Source organism: Muscardinus avellanarius (genome assembly GCF_963383645.1).
Source record: "Muscardinus avellanarius genome assembly, chromosome: 15".
In the NCBI taxonomy this organism is placed as follows: Eukaryota; Metazoa; Chordata; class Mammalia; order Rodentia; family Gliridae; genus Muscardinus; species Muscardinus avellanarius.
Window position 1 is genome coordinate 26,781,369 of NC_137801.1, and position 19,703 is coordinate 26,801,071.

At 38.2% G+C, this 19,703-nt stretch overlaps 1 protein-coding gene across 1 annotated transcript in view; it reads left to right on the forward strand.

Annotated features, from left to right (window-relative positions):
* The window catches only part of TTC27 (tetratricopeptide repeat domain 27), a gene marked incomplete at both ends in the record, with an annotated part of 169,881 nt that overhangs the window by 127,613 nt on the left and 22,565 nt on the right, over positions 1 to 19,703 (forward strand). The window contains 3 exons of the mRNA XM_080712024.1: positions 3,038 to 3,136; positions 11,428 to 11,480; positions 15,950 to 16,115. Coding sequence (XP_080568150.1) covers positions 3,038 to 3,136; positions 11,428 to 11,480; positions 15,950 to 16,115 — 318 coding nt within the window. The remainder of the gene's footprint in view (positions 1 to 3,037; positions 3,137 to 11,427; positions 11,481 to 15,949; positions 16,116 to 19,703) is intronic.

The following is a 19,703-nucleotide window of genomic DNA, read 5'->3' on the forward strand; positions in this document are numbered from 1 at the left end:
TGAGGAAGACATGTATTTTGAGAACTTTGATGGCAGTTTTCAATGTTCTTATTTAGTCCTAGAATAGAATATTCTTCATTCTAAGTAAACTTATTGTCATAATTCACCAAAGCTAAGGTGCCATCAGTTGCAAGAAGAACCTGTAAGTACCACTTTGTATAGAAAAAACTGCTGCCAATAAAACTCTGACTCAGTGTATCTCTGTTTCAAAGATGTTAAATAATTTAAAACGTGTATTTTAGAATTAATGAAATATAACAGTTTTTGAAACTTTCAATTTGAAGTTAGAGGGCTTGTTTTACCTACTATATTTTTAAGTTAGCATCAGACTTAGGTCCTGTTGGACTGCATTGTGAGCAAGCTTTGGTGTGTTGAAGCTCTTTATTTGATTCTATAAATAACCAGATAAAAGCAAAGTAGTGAGCTCATTTCAAGTTTCTAGCTGTACTATAATTCAGAGAAGTGAACTCCTAATTTTAGTTTCATCTTAGTCCCTCTTCTTCTCCCACCTCCCACCAGACACACATCCACCTCACTTCAGACAATATCTGTCCCTACAACAAAATCTGTTCTCCATAAAGGCTCTTGATAGCAGTTATTTAAGTTATTTATAGCCTCTTGTAAATTCACAGCAAAGTGTTAAATTGCTCAAGGATGTTTGCTTTCTAAGCCTTATCTCTAATTATTGGCTAAAAATCTTTATCTGCTTAAGGAACTTTCTGGCCTCCAGTGGCCATATGGAACAAGTTTTGTGGGAATGGCCAGAGGAGGAAGTGGAGGCATCTCTCCTGCCTGTGGGGAAGGCTGGGACTGGTAACGAGCAAACACACACACACACACACACACACACACACACACACACACACACACACACACCGCTAAGCACCAGTTAGGAAGGTGGACTTCATCTGTTGCTCACTGCACTCTGTCTGAAAGGGAAGCAAACTTAGCTCAGAATGGCTGCATTCTGACTAATATCACTGAATTTTTATAGCAGTTTATCTCACTTTTGACAAGGGCTTTTAGATTTTAAGAAAATTCTGTGATGTGAAGAATTCTTTTGTAATTTGAATAGCTACTTCCTATCTTACCTATTTCCTAAATCTCAGTGTTTACAAATCTTATTGACTTAAGTCAGACCACATTTTTTTCACATGACTGTTATAATCCAGATTCTGACCCTCTGTTTTCCAAGCTATTTTCAGGCATGCTTACGCAGATAGACACTATGCTGGTTTGGCGCTTGACTAGGCTGCACAAGTTAGTTATGATCCAATCGAAGATGAAAGCAGAAATTGTCCTTTCAAGTTTGTGATGCATTCATCAGTTGCAAATCTACTATTAAAAAAAGTTGTAAGCCGGGCGTGGTGGCGCACGCTTGTAATCCCCGTGCTTGGGAGGCGGAGACAGGAGGATCGCGCAGGTTCGAAGCCAGCCGCGCTGGCGTAAGAGACCCTGTTTCAAAAATATAAAATAGGTCTGGGAGCGTAGCCCAGAGGTAGAAGGGCTTCCAGGAACCCCAGTACCACCAAAAAAAAAAAGTTGTATCCTTTTTTTATGTAGAGGCTACCCAGTAAAAATGTTTGATTAAGCCCAGGTTTATAATATTAGACTCTAATATTAAGGCTTGTAAACAAAGCTCTTTGTTGCATTTAAGGAATTTGGTTAACACCAAGTATGGTCTTTCTCAGTGTAAGATGTCCAGTGATACTGCTCAGCTTTCAGTGTTATATTTGCTTTGAAAACTATGTAGAAGAAATTTAAGTGGCTAATAAATGTACGAGAAAATGTTCAACATCATTAGCAATCTGAGAGATACAAATCAAAACTACCCTGAGATTTCAACTAACTCCAACTAGAATGGCAGTTACTAAAAACACAACAACAAATGCTGGCAAAGATGTGGAGAAGTGGGAACATTAGTAGTACATTGTTGGTGGGATTACAAATTAGTAACAACCACTTTGGAAAACAGTATGGAGCATCTTCAGAAGAATGGGAATGAACCTACTATATGATCCAGCAGTACCACTTCTGGGTATCTACCCAAAAGAATGGAAACTAAAGTACCAAACTAATGCATGCGTATCTATGTTAATAGCCACACAGTTCACAATTGCCAAACTATGGAACTAGCCAAGATATCCATCAACAGATTAATGGATTACAAAACTGTGAGATGTACACAATGGAATTTTATTCAGCTATAAAGAAGAACAGAATTATGTCATTTGTGGGGAAATGGATGGAAATGGGGAACATTATGCTAAGTGAGATTCATGACTCATACAAAATAAAAAATGGGATGCTTTCCCCTAATATACAGAAGCCAGGGAGAAAATGGGTCATAGGAGGAACTCCTATGAAGGAGAAACCATAGTTAGGCAAATGAGGTGACCCAACTGAGGGGGAAGGGAGGGAGGAAGAAGGAAATTTCCTAATGTACATGATGTACATTCACAAATATATCAGTCACTAAGCCAAACATGAGAAGGAGGAAGAGGGAGGGAATGGGGTAGGATGGGGGAAGTCTAAATGAGTGATGTGTGCATGTATGCCTCTACCATCTTGTACCCCACTAAGATGTATGACTACAATGCACCAATAAAAAAAAAGAAAAAAACCAAAAAGAAATATATAAAGAAACTATGTAAAAGATTTCATTTGCATTGCTAAGTTTCCTTTGTTTATTTATTTGTGGTACTGGGGATGGAACCCAGGGGCTTTCTACCTCTGGGCTGCACCCCCAGACCTATTTTATATTTTATTTAGAAACAGGGTCTCACTTCGTTTCTGAGAGTCTCACTAAGGCTGGCTTTGAACCTGCACAATCCTCTTGTCCTAGCCTCCCAAGCCCTGGGATTACAAGCGTGCGCCACCACGCCCAGCTATCCTTCATTTGACATAAATGTAAGGCAAATGCTTATTGCATAACTCTGAATTCTTTATGGCAATGTGCTTATTGATAGTATCATAAATAATTTTCAGATCATCTGTAAATGTCTGTCTGTGTGACTTTAACTTTGGGTCTTTGCAGCTCGGAGTGTGGTTTTCTCTAGGCTGTGCCTACTTGGCCTTGGAAGACTACGGAGGCTCCGCAAAGGCGTTTCAGCGTTGTGTGACCCTCGAACCTGATGTAAGTTCACTTGGCGGTCTCTCCTTGTTTTACATTTTAGTATTCCTCCAAGTTATCTGAACTTCATAGTTTGCAATAGCAGTTCTGTTCATGGTGGAAGGGCGTATGCATTTGATGGAAGGACATACACCAACGTAGGGACTTAGAAGTCTAGACAAGGTTTTTCTCATAAAAATGGAATTCACTGTGAAAATAATTTTTATCAAACAAAATTTAGTTTGAAAATAGATTGCCGAATAATACAGCAGCGTCGTGTGTGTTTGTCATTGCTAATTTATGCTGCCTTTGCTAATTTACATGATCAGCAGGTATTTTAACAGTTTTTTTCTGCCTAAGTTGCTTTATTGAGGTGATAATTCTCATTTTTATCCATTTAAACTGTATAATCAGGTGATTTTTCAGTATGTTCTGAGCTGTGAATTTTAGTACGACTTTAGAACATTCTTATTGCTCTAAAATGAAACCCTAGTATTCATCAGCAGTCACTCCCTATTTCTCTTTAAATACCTTCTTTTCCTCTTCAGCCCGAGACAACCACTAATGTATATTCTTTCTCTATACATTTTCATACTCCAGACATTTCACATAAATGGAATCATGTAATATATAGGCTTCTATGACTGGCTTCTTTCACTTGGACTAATGTTTTTAAGGTTCATCCATGTTCTAGCATGTTTCGGTACTTCATTCTTTTTACTAACAAATAATATTTCATTCTTTGGGCCTATCACACTTATCCATTGATCAGCTGATAGACATTTCGATTATTTCTACTTTTTGGCCTTTACAAAAACTAGTACTCATGTTTATTTACAACTTTTTGATGGACGTGTTTCCACTTCTTTTGAGTATATTCCTAAGGTAGAATTGTTGGGTTATATGGTGGTTCTATGTTCAGAATTTTGAAGACTTGCCAGACTGTTTCTCCAAGTACCATTTCATGTTCCCATCAGTAGTGAACGAGGTTCCAGTTTCTCAACGTTCTTGCCAACACTTGTTATCTGGCTTTTATTTAATTATAGTTATCTTTGTAGGTGGTATATTATGGTTTCAATTTGTATTTCATCAATGGCCAATTACATTGAGCACCTTTCCATGGCTTACTGATTTGTGTATTATCTTTGGGGAAATATCTGCTCACATATTTTGCCCATTTAAAAAATTGGATCATTTGTCTTTTTATTGTAGAGTTGTAAGAGTTTTTTTCTATAGCTTAGGTACTTTATAGCTTATATATATAGCTTAGCTATAGGTTCCTTATTGGACATATTTTCTCCAATTCTTTTAAGTTGTATTTTTATTCTCTTGATAGTGTCCTTTGAAGCCCCAAAGTTTGTTTATTTATTTACTCACTAATTTTTTGGTGGTGGGGATTGAACCTAGGGTCATTCTATCTCTGAGCTGTACTCCCAACCCCATTTTATTTCTTATTTGGAAATCATGTCTTGCTAAGTTGCTGAGACTGGCTTTGGACCTTTGATCCTCCTGTCTTAGGCTCCTAAGTACTAGGATTACAGGCATGCACCACCATTTATTAAATTATGATGTTTAACTAATCTGTTTTTTTTTGTTTTAAATACTTGTTGTTATGTCTAAGAATCTATTGCCAAATTCAAGATCATGAAAATTTCTTTCTTTCTTTTCTTCTAAGAGTTTTTTAGTTTTAGCCTATGGACCATTAAGTTGATTTTTTTGTGTGTGAATGGTAGAAGGAAAGGTTCCAATTTCATACTTTTGCATGTGGATATCCATTTGCTCCAGAATCATTTGTTTAGAAGAGTATACTTTTCCTATTGAATGTTCTTGTCACTGTGGTAAAAAAAAATCAACTGGCTTGTTAATATAAGGACTTAATTATGGGTCATCAATTATGTTTCATTAACTATAGGTCTTTGTGTGGGACAAAACCATTTTCTTGTTTACTGAAGCATTATAGTAAGTTTTGAAATGTTTAAGTGTGAATACTCTTTTAAAAAATTTTTATTGGTGCACTGTATTCATACATCATAGTGGGATACAAACTTTTGTAGACATACATGCACACATCGCCAGTTAGCCCCCACCCGATCCCTACCCCATTTTCTCCCCATCCCTCCCTCCCATGCTTGGCTTAGTGGTTGACATCTAGTATTATAGCAATTTATCCAAACTTAAAAATGATAATCTCACATAACAGTTTCATTTGTCTGATACCAAGCTTTTGGTGACTTAAAGATAACATTTCAATATTTCTTTTTAATTTCTTTCTTACCAGAGAATATTTTTTTCTATTTTTTAGGTGAAACTATCATATATTTATATATTTATTTTTCAGAAAAAAAATCTATCCTAATATGGAATATGGATTCTAGGTACCCACAACGATCTTGAAAAAGAACAAAGCTAGAAGATATATATTTTCTGATTTCAAACCATATAAAGCTACAATAATTGAAACAGTGTAGTACTGTTCTAAAGGCAGATATATAAACCATTGGAATTAAATACAAGCCTAGAGCTAAACTCTTCCCTATATTGTCAAGTTATTTCTGACAAGGTTTCCACGAACATTTGGTGGTGGAAATAATAATCTTTTAACTAAATATTGTTGAAAAATAATAATTACACGGAAAAAAATAAAATTGGACCCTTACCTAATCCCATATACAAATATTAACTCAAAATAGATAAAAGACCTAAATATAAATCTTAAGACTATAAACTTTTAGGAGAAAATCTAGGTCATAAAACCTCACAACATTGAAATTGGCAGTGATTTTTTGGATATGATTTCAATGGCACAGGCAACAGAACTCCCTAAAAAAAAAAAAAAAATATTGTATATCCAAAGACAATGAAAACAGAGTTAAAAGTTACTAATAGAATGGGATAAAATATTTCCAAATGCTATATCTGAAGGTATATTAATATTCCAACTAGAAATCCTAAAATTTACAATAAAGGCAAAAAATACAATTTAGAGATAGGTAAAAGACTAACATAAGTAATGAATCTCCACAGATAACCAATCTTAGTTGTCTGTTGGATGGAAAATCTTATTTCTCTGGTTCTGGTGTGTGTTACCTATTTCTTCTTTGTAGTTAATCTCTTTGAGTATTTTCTCTAGTGCTGGTTTTGAAGACATAAATTCCTTCAGTTTCTGTTTGTCATGGAAGCTTCTTATTTCTCCATCTAATTTGATAGAAAGTTTTGCTGGGTAGGAAATTTTTGGCTGGAAGTTGTTTTCTTTCAGAGTTTGGAATATGTTACTCCAAGCCCTTCTGGCTCTCGTGACTTGGTTTGGGAAGTCTGGAATGATTCTAATTGGTTTGCCTCTGAATGTCACTTGGCCCTTTGTTTTTGTTGCCTTTAAGATTCTCTGCTTGGCTTCCACATTGGTCATTTTGACAATTATGTGGCGTGGGGATCCTCTTCTCCGATCCTGTCTAAAGGGAGTTCTATAAGTTTCCTGGACCTGTGTATCAACCTCTTGCTCTATGTTTGGAAAATTTTCTGCTATTACTTCCTTGAAAAGATTGTTGATCCCTTTGGTTTCACTTTCTTTTCCCTCCTCTATTCCAATTATTCTTAGGTTAGCTCTCTTAAAATGGGCCCATATTTCTTCAATATCAGATTCCTGCTGTCGGATATTTTTTCCTAGATTAGAAACTATGCGTTCATTTTTGGAATGATCATCTTCTAAGAGCGAGATTCTGTTCTCCATGTGGTCTGATCGGTTGTTTGTGCTTTGAATTGAGGCCTTTACTTCATTAATTGCATCCTTTATCTCTTTTTGGCTCTCTCTGAGTTCTTTTTGAAGCACCTCTATTATTTCTACAGTTATTTTCCTGATTTGATCTTCTAGAAATCTCTGATTTTCTGTTTTATCGGGTTCTGATGTTGTGGGGTTGTGGGCATTCATCGCTCCATTGTTATTCCTCTTTCCCATGATTTTGGAAGTTTGTGCCTTCTCTGGGTTCTTCCCTTGGGTCACTATGACTTCACTTAAGGTGTTCTGGATCTCGAGTCAGTAGTATCTCAGACCCCACTACTCCTTTACTGGGTTGTATCACAGAGTGTCCGACCCAGAGAGTCGATAGAGGCTGCTTTAGACTGTGGGGGGTGCCAGGTTGCACGTTCTCCTATGGTGTGATATCTCTGCCACCGCCACTCCCCCACTGGGTCTAGTCCCAGGGAGTACAGTACTGGGATTTCTCCTCTGTGGCCCGCAATTTGACTCACTGTTCTTGAGTACGCAGATGTAGCCATACTGGATTCGGTGAATTCGCTGCTGCTGCCGCCGGTGGCAATATGGCGCCGCTGCCACGCCCTCGGCCGTGAGGCTGGCGTATTTCTTCTTGGTTTTGATTTCCACTCTGAATCCCTGCAGCGTGTGCTGAGCTCAGCCACTGGGAGCTTTAGATGTTCCTTCGCCAAGAAATCCCTCCTGGCTGTACTGCAGTGGCTCACCTCGGCTTGCTGTAGCCATCCGGTGAACTCACCGCTGCCGCCGGCAGTATGGCGCTGCTGCCGCATCCTTGGGCGTGAGGCCGGTGTATCTCCTCTGTGGCTCTGAGCTCTGTTCTCAGTCTGCTTTCTCTCTGGAGCCTGGTGATCTTTTTGTTTCTCTGGTGATGGTGTTTTCTGGCTATGAAAGGCGCTGATTTTGTGGTAATGGAGATTGGTTGTTAGCGGGGCTCTTAAGCCCCGCTTTTCTCGGTCGCCACATTCCCGGAAGTCATGAATACTCTTAACTTTGTTCTTTTTCAAGTTGGTTTAGGCTACTCAGAGTTCTCTGACTTTTCACGTGGGATTTAAACTGTCAATTTCTGCAGGGAAAAAAAAGCAGAAAAAAAAACCCAACTAGAATGTTGACAGGGATCACATCGATTCTACAGAACTAGTATGGAGAGCTTGTCATCTTGATTGTATTACATCTTATGATCCATGGGTGCAGAATGTCTATTTATTTAGATATTTTTAATTTTTTCCCAATGTTTTATGGTTTTCAAAGTGTAGGGTTTATACTTTTTTGGTTAAGTTATTCTTAAGTATTCTTTTTGCTGATAGTATAAGTGAAATTATATTTGCAGTTTTAGTTTGGGTTATTCATTGCTGTAGAAAAACATTTGATTTTTATATGTTGATAGACTGAAACCTTGTGGAACTTGTTTATTCTGAACCCCTGCCCTGTGTGTGTGTGTGTGTATTCCTTAAGATTTTTCATATAAAAGATCATGTTATCTGAAAATAAAAATAGGGTTGTTTTTTCCTTTCCAGTTCAGGTGCTTTTTATTTTTCTTGCCCAATTGTCCTGGCTAGCCCTTAGAGTATATTGCATATAAATGATGAAAGTAGGCATCCTTGTTTTGTTTCTGCTTTTTTTTTTTTTTTTGGAGAGGTTTCAGTTTTTCACCATTAAAGCCATGGAATTTTCTGTACATTTCTTTTGGAGTCATTACTAGGAAGAAAATTTCTATTCCTACTTGTTGAGTATTTTTATCATGAAAAGGTTTTAGATTTCTTTAGATGCTTTTGCTGTGTCTGTTGAGATGATTATGTGGTTTCTCTTCCTTATTCTAGTAATATATTTTATTGCATTGACTCTTGCATTCCCAGGATAAATTCCTCTTGGCCATTGTATATAATCTTTCTACTATCTTGCTAGATTTAGTTTGCTAGCATTTTGTTGAGGATTTTTCTGTACATACAGGGTATTGGTCCATAGTTTTCTTTTTTGTGGTCAGCTGAGCTACATGCCCAGCTTCTCTTTCTTCCTTCTGGTACTCGGATTTTAGTATTTTATACTACTTACATTGTCTAATAAGTCTTTGAAGCTTTATTTGTTTGGTCTTAAATTTTTCCTGTGCTTTGGTTTGTATGCTTTCTATTGCTGTGCCTTCAAGTTCACAGACTTACTTTCTACAGCAACATCCAATATGCTGTTATACCTATCCCATGAATTTGCTTCAGACAATAGAATTTTTAGACAAAGATTTTCATTTGGTTCTTTTAGCAGTTGTAGTATCTCTACTAAGTTTCTCCAACCATTCTCTCATTGTGTTCATGGTTTTTTTGTGTGTGGGGGTGTGGTACTGGGGTTCCTGGAAACCCTTCTACCTCCGGGCTACACTCCCACACCTATTTTATATTTTTATTTGGAAACAGGGTCTCTTAAGCCAGCAAGGCTGGATTCAAACCTGCGTGATCCTCCTGTCTCTGCCTTCCAAGCTCCGGGACAAGCGTGCACCACCACGCCCGGCGTGTTCATGTTTTTTTACATCTTTAAATGTGTTTATAATAATTACTGTGAAGTTCTTGTGTGCTTATTTTAACATCTCTTTCATGTCTCTGTTTCTAATAACTGAATTTTTCTCTTTAGTTATAGATGAAATTTTTCTGCTTCCTTATATTTACTGATTTCTTTTTTTGCTATATCCTACACATTCTGGGTACCGTGTTGTTGAGTTGCTGGTTTTTATTGTCTTCCCTTAACAGAGGATTGAATTTTAGTTTTGGTATTAGTTTGCAGATCAGCTTGATTTAAGCTTTGTTAGGATGGGTCTGGAATTGCCATTTTCCAGGGTTATCATAATCCTTCTCTTAATATATGACCTTTCTGGGATTGAGTCTAGTGATTTTGTGTTACAGGTAGTCAGTATCAACCTTCTGCTGTGGTCGGTTGGAACATGAATAGCTCCTGCACATGTGACCTGCATAATTTCCATTTAGCCAGCACTTCTCTAGTAGTTCTAGTAGCTCAGTGTTCAGCCCAGGACTCCAGGGGAGTCTTATTGGAAATTCTCAGTTGATCCTCGAAGCATAGATCTCTCTTCTGTGCTTATTTTGTCCTGCAAATTTCAGCTACCTTTTGACTCTGAACTCCGATTTCCCCCCTTTTTTTCATCCCAGCAAGAGACATGCTCTGCTTTGTTTGGTTTCTGCCTCTCTGCTGCAGCCCTGAAAGTGCTTCTAAACAGAAAGCAAAGTTGATTGTTTGAGACACCTTAGTGTTTTTTTCCCCCTTCACTCCAGAATTACACTCCTGTGCTGTCTGTTGTCCAATTTCTTTGTGTGTGTGTCACTGGGGATTGAATCCAGTGGCATTCCACCTCTAAGCTATACCCCCAGACCTATTCTATTTTTATTATGAAACAGGTCTCACTACGTTGATGAGAGTCTCTCTACTTGCTGAGGCTGTCCTCAAACCTGTGATCCTCCTGTCTCAGCCTCCCAAGTACTGAGATTACATGTTCCACTATCCCCAGCTATCCAACTTCTTGAAACAGTTGTTTTCCATATTTTATCAAACTTGTAGCTTTTCAGAGAGAGAGAGAGACAGACAGACAGACAGACAGGCAGGCAGGCAGAGAGAGAGAGGGACAGAGAGAGAGATAGTCTGGTACTAACTTTGCCATGTCTGGAAGGGGAGGTTCAGTGCCACTTAATTTTCGAATCATATGTATGGAAGTTGAGAACTACTGCTCTATATTTTATAAAAAGCAGCACAAAAAAGAGCAAATGCAATTCATATAATTCTTTTTTAAATCAACATTTGTCATGAACTTTATTTGTCATTGGGTAGACAAATAGGTAGAGAAATATATTTAATGAGTAGTTTATAGTAGCACTGGAAAACACATTTTTACTCTTTAAAAAAGCTTTTATTGGTGCATTATGATCTCATACCCTAATGCAGTGTAGAGTGAGTGATAGGGGCATACAGCACACAGCACTTGCTGAGCTTCCTCTCCTTCTCCTCCCTCCTCCCAGCTCCCTTCCTTTCCCCTGAACATGATATTAAGATTGGCATTGATAATTTCATATACACACATGATGTCAGTGTAATTCTCCCTCTCTCCCCCAACTCTCCCCAGACCCTCCATCACACATCCTCACGCTTACTCTCCTAAGCGATGAAGAAGGATGATGGTAAAATGGCAAAGCCTTTTAAGATGTGAACACAATATTCTGCCTTGTTTCGGGTTTGTAATAAATCTATGTATTGTATAAATTATGTTGTAACTTTTCTAGCTTGTAAATCTGTTTGAAAATAAAATCTTAACTAAATTCTAAATTAAGTTAGTGCTATTAGAGTTTTTTATCATTGGCTGACTAATTTTTGACCTTTTTATAAATTATAAAAAGTTAAGTCTAATTTAATTTTATACCCTTTACCTTCAGTTATACTTTATTGAAAATTGTGCTTTTTTAAAAACGCGTACCAGACTAGGTAAATGTGTTAGGTTTTGGTTTTAGAAGTTACTTTACTTAATGAAACTAATCTGTAACTGGGTTCTTTGCCATTTCAGAATGCTGAGGCTTGGAATAATTTATCAACTTCCTATATCCGATTAAAACAAAAGTAAGTATGTCAGACAAAATATGAAGAACTTGTTTCATAAGTAAATGGATGAAGTCAGGTGTGGTGACACATACTTGCAATACCAGCATTTGGGTGGCAGAGACCAGAGGATCACGGGTTCTTGGTCAGCCCCAGCAACTTAGGCCCTCCACAACTTAGTGAGAACTTGGTTCAAAATAAAGAATAAAAAACAGGGCTGGGGGTGTAGCTCAGAGGTAAAATGTTCCTGGGTTCAATCTCTAGTACCACCAAAAAAAAAAAAAAAAAGTAAGTGGATGATACTTTCTCCAACTGAATATTGAAACACTGCACCTTATTCTTTGTCTTTCTCCCTTTCCCATCCTGCTTATGAGTTACAATGACTTAATGGAGCCCTTTCAATTCTAAATGTATAGTTTATTATATGAAAACATTTAACAAGACAATAGAAATATTAAGATCTTTTTGTGATGCATCCTAAATTTTATTACATGATAAAAAACAGGCATGCCAAAAAATAGAAGAAAAAAAAAAGACATGCCTTCAATTGGTCAACTCCATTGAGAATCTTGTTATTGCTTGCTTGCTTTATACAAGACATTACTGAAAAATATAAATAGATATGAGCCAGTGTTTTCAGGAAATGTGGGTTTAAAGATAAAACATTATGGCATATTATTTTAAAAAATGATTGCAATATAAAGTATGTGTGGTAAATATTAAACAAGAATACAAAGGGGTAAAGTAATAGTAGATGATATTTGTAGAGCTTTTTTTTTTTTTTTGCTAGGTATACAGTAATATGGTACTTATAGTGAGAGAGAAGGTTGGAAAGGTAGGTTCGGGTCACATGGCTGCATATTCTGATAATCTGATTGACCATCCTACTGGTATAGGAAGCGAGAGAGTTTGGTGGGGGGTAATTTCATGAAGGGACTTTTTAGGAAGGTTTATATGGTAGCAGTATATGAGACAGACTAGAGAGGAAACTAGAAGACAGCTATTGTAATAATCCAAACATGAGCTAACTAGAGTGGAAAAAGAAATGGCAGGTGCCACACAGTTTATAAGGCGACAGCCAAATGGACTTACTGACTGGCTGTGAAAAGTGAAAGAAAGAGAAGAGACAGAATTGATATTGCCCAAGTTTTAGTAAGTTAAAGGATGGACATATTTCCATTTTTACTTGGCCTTGTTTTTCAATTCAGTTTTCTTTGTGGAGTCACAAGATATTTCTGAAGATATCATTAAATCCATATTACATTGAGATCATAAAATGCTTCCTCTGCGCTTGAGTGATAATCTACATAAATAAAGTACTGTTTGTTCTACCATTCTCTTCAGAAGATAATATTATGTTCTTGATTGCAACTGATTGTGTTAAACTCACTGGAGACCTCTTTGATTTAAAGCCACGGGTGGGGGAGATCCCTGTCATAGTCACAGAGTGGTCTCAGCGAGCTTTTCTAGTGACCCAGATAATTTCATATATAGTGAGGCTCTTGATATTCTTCCTTGTCTTCCAGGCTAGTGATATTAGGAACTTTCATAAAACAGGCTTTTCATGTAAAAATAGGTGTACAAAATCAGAGGTGAATTATTCTATTATTCTAGCCTTTTTATTCTTTCCTTTCTTGGCTACTGTGCCAGACATAGCTAGGTTTTCACTTGTGAAATAGTTATTTCAGAAGTATATTATTAGGCCTTCGAGACCAGGATCAGAGCCTGCCAAGGGGTTAGGCTGGTGCCGGAGTCAACGGCTGGCATTGGAGCCTGCCGTGAGGCAAGGCCGCTACTGGGGCCTCCGAGGCCGAGATTGGAGCCTGCCATGAGGCAAGGCCGGTGCTGGGGCCTCCGAGGCCAGGATCGGAGCCTGCTGAGGGGTTAGGCTGGTGCCGGTGCCAGTGAGGCTGGGATCGGAACCTGCCATGAGGCAAGGCCGATGCTGGGTCCTCCGAGGCCAGGAGAGGAGTCTGTTGAGGGGTTAGGCTGGTGCCAGGGTCAGCGAGGCTGGGACAGAGCCTGCCTTGAGGATAGGCTGGTGCTGGGGCCACCGAGGCCGGGATCGGAGCCAGCTGAGGGATTAGGCCAGTGTGGGGGCCAGCGAGGCCAGAATCGGGGCCTCCCATGAGGCAAGGCCGCTGCTTGAGCCAATGAGGTCTGGATCAGTCCACTGGGTAGCCAGGCCACTACTGGGCCTGTCAAGAGTGGGATCGATACTTGCAACGCGGCATGCACAGAGAAATATCACATAAAATAAAAACCAGATGCTTCCCCTAATCAGCAATAGCTAGGAGGAAATGGGCAATAGGAAGAGGTGGAGTTATAGAAAGGGCCCTATAGCGAAGCAATTAAGGTGACCAATCAGAGGGTATGGAATAGGGGAGGATGGAGCCTCCTTAAAACGCAGGAGGTACATAAACAAATGTATCAAAGTTAATCACCAAGCAAGCATGGGATCAAGGGAGGGGGAGGGAATGGGATGGGGAGTGGATGAGGGCTAATTGGATGATGTGTGCTTGTATATCCTCTCAAGTCTTGTATTCCAATGTGATATATGATTACAATGCACCAATAAAAATAAATTTAAAAAAAGAAGTATATTATTACCATTCCTCTCAAAACAATCATATTTATGTCCTAAAATGGCATTACAGGATTCTTCACTAATGTGCTCCTTCCCACTGTTTTCCTGTTTTTTTTGTGGTGTGTGTGTGTGTGTGTGTGTGTGTGTGTCTGTGTGTCTTTGTGTGTCCGTCTGGGGATGAAACCCAGGGGCCTTAGACCTCCAAGCTACACCCCCTGCCCTATTTTGTATTCTTTTCATTTTGAAACAGGGTCTCACTAAGTTGCAGAGGGCCTCACTAAGTAGCTGAGGCGCTGTTCATGAACCACATTCCTCCTGTCTCAGCCTCCCGAAAGCTGGTATTACAAGTGTGCACCACCACACCCAGCTGTTTTCCTGTTTTGTGTATAAGTTTTTTAGTGTATTATCAATGCTGTAGTTGGTTTAATAAGTGAATCTTGTAATGAAGCTCCTTATAAAGAACCTATGCTTGCCAAGAAAGAAAAAAATATCATTAAAAATATGTCAAGCCAGGCATGGTGGTGTAAGCTTGTAATCCCAGCATTTGGGAGGCTGAAACAGGAGGATTGTGGTTCACAGACAGCCTCAGTTACTTAGTGAGGCCCTTTGCAGCTCAGTGAGACCCTGTTTCAAAATAGAAAAGAACAGGGCTGGGTGTGTCACTCGGAAGTAGAACCCTGGTGGGTTCCATCTCCAGTACTGCAAAAAAAAAAAAAAAAAAAAAAAAAGTCAAGGCCAGATGCTTGAGATTAGAGGATGACAAGGACATAAAGGAGAAAAAAAATAATCTTAATGGTGTGGATTGCTGTTTGTTGAGTTCTTTTCCAGTAGAGTAACCCTGTCTACCCTTTGTAAATGAGAGCACTCAGGGAGTCCCCAGCCACCATTATTGAAGGTCATTGCTATTAAGGCAGTTAAAGGAAGTTGGTGGGGTTAGAATAGAGAGGGACCGGGAAGGGAAAGAAAGACCCTATAGAAGCAACTTACGCCTGATTCTAAAGAAGTTTTCTCAGTTTTCTTTAAGTTGTGTTGTAGTTTTGAAAGAGGATTCTTCAGTAGTTCTTTTACTTAGAGTTGGTAACTGGTTAGGTCTTTGTATATCTAAAAATGATTTTGCATTTACTTGTGAGTGGCCAGTTTAGCTGGTAATAAAATTTAGGAGGCCCAAACCACCTCAGACTTTTCAATGACAGACCTTTTGTTTTCACTCAATACCTTAAAAAGAAGTATTCTATTGTCTTTTCTTGTCTTGTCACTAAAGAAGTATCTCCTATTCTCCAGTTGTCATTCCCTTATAGGCTTTAGGAATATCTTTATTTCATCTCTTTTAGTATTCTAAACACATATGTTTAAATCGTTGATAGTTCTTAAAGTTAATGTTCACTTTAGTGAGCTTGCGTCTAGAGATTAATTTTGCTGATTGTCCTCCTCACGGGTCGTGGCACTTTGGTTTGTAGGTTCATTTAGCATATGAGGAGGTGTTTGTTTGTTTCAATCCTCTGACCGCTGATCCGTCTCCTCTTGCCATCCTTCTTATTTTCTTTCTCACAGGTTTGAAATTGTACTTGCTTGGCCACTGTGAGTCCAGGTCTAGAACTGGAGTGGGCCTTCTCCTAGGCCGATTCTGAGATTGACATCCAGTTATAAAATAATGTCCTTGTTACCAATAAATATAGTAGGAAAGAGTATTAGAGTAGAGTACACTGTAGGTATGGAATTACCAAAGGGGCTTGTCATTGGATATTTTAGGGAAATTTGACATGGCTTTTGTTGGCCTCTGTTATTATTTCTGTGAATGACGAAAGATTGACAGGTCACATTAGCATTTTATACACTTAGCTCTATGTGGTTTATTCTAATAAAGATTTCATTATTGCTCTTTCTAAAATTTGATTTTCAATAGAGTCAAAGCTTTTAGAACTTTACAAGAAGCTCTCAAGTGTAACTATGAACACTGGCAAATCTGGGAAAACTACATCCTCACCAGCACTGATGTTGGGGAATTTTCAGAAGCCATTAAAGCTTATCACCGGCTCCTCGACCTAAGGGACAAATACAAAGATGTTCAGGTAAGATATTCATATTTTGTTATTTCTGTCTTATATTAATCCTTGTTTAGTTTATCTAAATTGTTCTCTCAAATATTGTATGTGTTTTGTTGAACATAGGAAAAATATTTTTTCCCTTTAGTCAAATACCAGTTCTGGTAATTCAGTGTTGAATGTGTCCATGAAATCATAAACTTAATATTATTTCAACTTAAACTAAAATGAAAATAAAAATCTGACATATGGTTTACATTTATGCTCTCAGCTTGCAGAGACTAAATAGCATGCCCTTTGCATTGTTGTTTTGGGTAAATCAATGTATTACGTTATTTGTGTTAGCTGGAGTAAAATCTATACTCATTCGTTCATTTAACAAGCATCTACTATATTTCAGAGGGTGTGAATAATATAGCTGCGATGAATAACATTTTCTTTACAGTGCTCAATGAGATAGTTGTTTTTCTTTTTGGCAAAATGAAGTTTTCCTTTCAGGAAATATGGAAGCTTTACAATCACTGTGTTTCTAGTAAGAATTAAATAAGAAAGACCTTTCTGGATTAATTATGGTTATAGACAATATACAAAGAAAAGGTACTTAATAGTTTATGAGATTATGATGGGGGTCTATAATGCATCAATGAAAGTTTTTGTTTTGTTTTGTTTTTGTACTGGGGATTGAACACAGAAGCATTTTACATCCAACCTATTTTCTTTGGAAGCAGTGTCTCACTAAATTGGAGAGGGCCTCATTAAATTGCTGAGGCTGGCTTTGAACCTGCGATCCTATTATCTCAACCTCCCAAGTACTGTGATTATAAGAGTGCACCACTACATAGGGTCAAAGTATTTAAAAAGAGCTTATGATATATGAGCTTATGATTTATGAGTTAGAGATCTAAAAAGCTTAACATTTTATACCTTAACATACAATCAACATATGCTATTTTAAATGATAAATTTCAGGGCTGGGATATAGCTCAGTGGTAGAGTGCTTGCCTAGCATGTGTGAGGCCCTGGTTTGATTCCGAGTACCACTAAAAAAGAAGGAAAGAGCTGGATGTGGTGCACATGCTTGTAATCCCAGTACTTTGGAGGCTGAGACAGTAAGATCACAGGTCAGCAACCTAGTAAGACTTTGTTTTAAAACAAAAAGTAAAATAGGGCTGGGGATATGGTTTGGAGGTAAAATGCCCCCGGGTTCAATCCCCAGTACCACAATAAATAAGTAAATAAATAAATAAACAAGCAAGCCAATCTGAGGGTATAGCTCAGAGGTAGAACCCTCTGGTTTCAATTCCTAGCACCACAAAAAAAGGGGGGTGAGACAGGAGGAAAAATTATTATTATTATTATTATTATTATTATTATTATTATTACAAAAAAAACCAAGAAACAAATAACTTATACATGATAATACCTTCCTAGTCTTAGGACACTATTATCTGTACCCTGTTTGTTCTAAGGTATAGCTTTATCTGCTTTCTGTTTTAGAGCCCAAGTCCTTGACTTATATACGTCGTTTTGCAAGAACAGCTGTATAATTGACCACCTTGTCCTTAGGCTCAGGTTTTTTGCAGTTTACTTGAAAGATCTGTAGCTTCAAGTCACACTGTATACCTACCTACAGGAGTTATGGTGACCTTTTCAATTTCTTTTTCTTTTTTTTTATACTTGGTAAATATGGTACACTGAACATTTTTTGAAGAAGAAAAAGGGACTTTCATTTTACAGTGTAAACTTGGCTTACTATGCGAATGGAGAAACAGCAGAATTGTGCTTCCTAGACAGGATATGAGCTCTAACAAATGTATTTGCACAGCCCCTAGCAGTCTAGCACTTGTCTTATTCATGTGGCTGAAGTTCACGAAGACAGGTCTTTCTCCCCCACCCTTTGCCCCTTGGCCCAGGGCACTGATGAAGTTAGAACAGATTACTCTACTGAGGACACTACTTAGCTCTCATACTCTGATTTTTAAGATCTTTCTTTACTAGGAAAACTTTTGGACACCTGTTCCAAAAATATCAAGGAGAATGTAAATAATTACATTGACATATTTCACATTATACTTGAAATTTATTCTGTTGCTTTCTTTCACATTTAAAAAATGTACATGAAATGCAGTACGACACTCCTCATGTAGATATCACTGCCAGCACAGTCCCAGTATTCTTTGGAATCAAACCGTGAGAGCAAAAAGGACCTTAGTGAAGTCATCTAGGACAAGGCTAAAGAGGCTCACAGCGGACCAGAAGGAAGAGTGCGGCCACTCCCCTCCTGCTAAGAGCTGACAGGGACTTGGCAGTTGGAATTGGTGCTGACTGCCTGTCTTCATCACATCCTTCTTAATTGGTTTGGTTGTTCGTTATGATGCCATTAATCTTCTGTCATGTGCCTCCAATTTTAAACTCATCTGCTTTTCTTTCTGATGTTAGTGGGATTTCCCCTCTAAATCTGTACTGTGACCCACAGTAATCTTTCCTATCTTTAAAGGATTAGGAACAATTGGCTTACCAGATTGGCTTTGGGATCCCAAGACAATCCCAGTTACCCTTGCATGCATGGCACCACTAGGAGCCACTTTTATATAAAGAACCCAAATGACTAGGTTTGGGCCCCTCTCCCCATACAAGAGGTGGACTTGTGTGGGTTCTGGTATGTAAGCATCAAAGGAAGGGGGCCTTTTCTGAGCTCTCTGTCCGTTATACTCCCTGCTTTCCAAGACACACAGAGCAGGTCAAAGTGGGACACGGTAGAGTAATAATTACAAACATTTAGCAGGCGTGGTGGCACGCGCTTGTAATTCAGTACTTGGGAGGCTGAGACAGGATTGCAGGCTCACAGCCAGCCTTAGCTACTTAGTGAGGCTGTCAGTAACTTAGTGAGACCTTGTTTCTAAATAATAAAATAAAAAGGGCTGAGCGTGCAGCTCGGAGATAGAATGCCTGAGTTCAGTCCTCAGTACCACACACACACACACACACACACACACACACACACACACACACAACATTCACTGAGGGCTTGCTCTGTGTCAAATACTATTCCAAGTTCTTTGCTTGTATCAGCTCATTTAATTCTTACCACAGCTGTGTGGGACAGATTTGCACTGTAATAAGCTATATCTGACTTTGGAATGTATGTATGGGTCATCCCCATTAGTTTACTTTAAGAAAATTAATGATAGCAATCTGGTTAACTACTCAAGGATTACTTTGAAAAGATGTTTCTTCTATATCATAAAGATGTATAAAGTTATAAGACAATTCCGATTTCAGTTGCCTTAGGTGTATCAAGCATGCCAGATCTTCTTGCCAACTCATACCTGAGAGGCATACGTGTCTCAAACAAAGGCAAGAAAACAAAGGCTTTACTGAAGACAGTGATTTAGAATAAAATGGGTTCAGCCTGGATCATTCCCATCTCTTACAATTGAAAAGGTATTAGAGAATTTTACTTAAATTTCCTTTTCTTACCCCAACCCCAGCTAGGAATTTCATTCTCTCCTAGAACAAAAAATTCTTGCTAATGCTAAAATGATACTACTATTTGAGTATTTGTAAATGTTTAAGAGTATGAGGAGAAGCAACTTTTTGGGGGAGGGTTCTGAG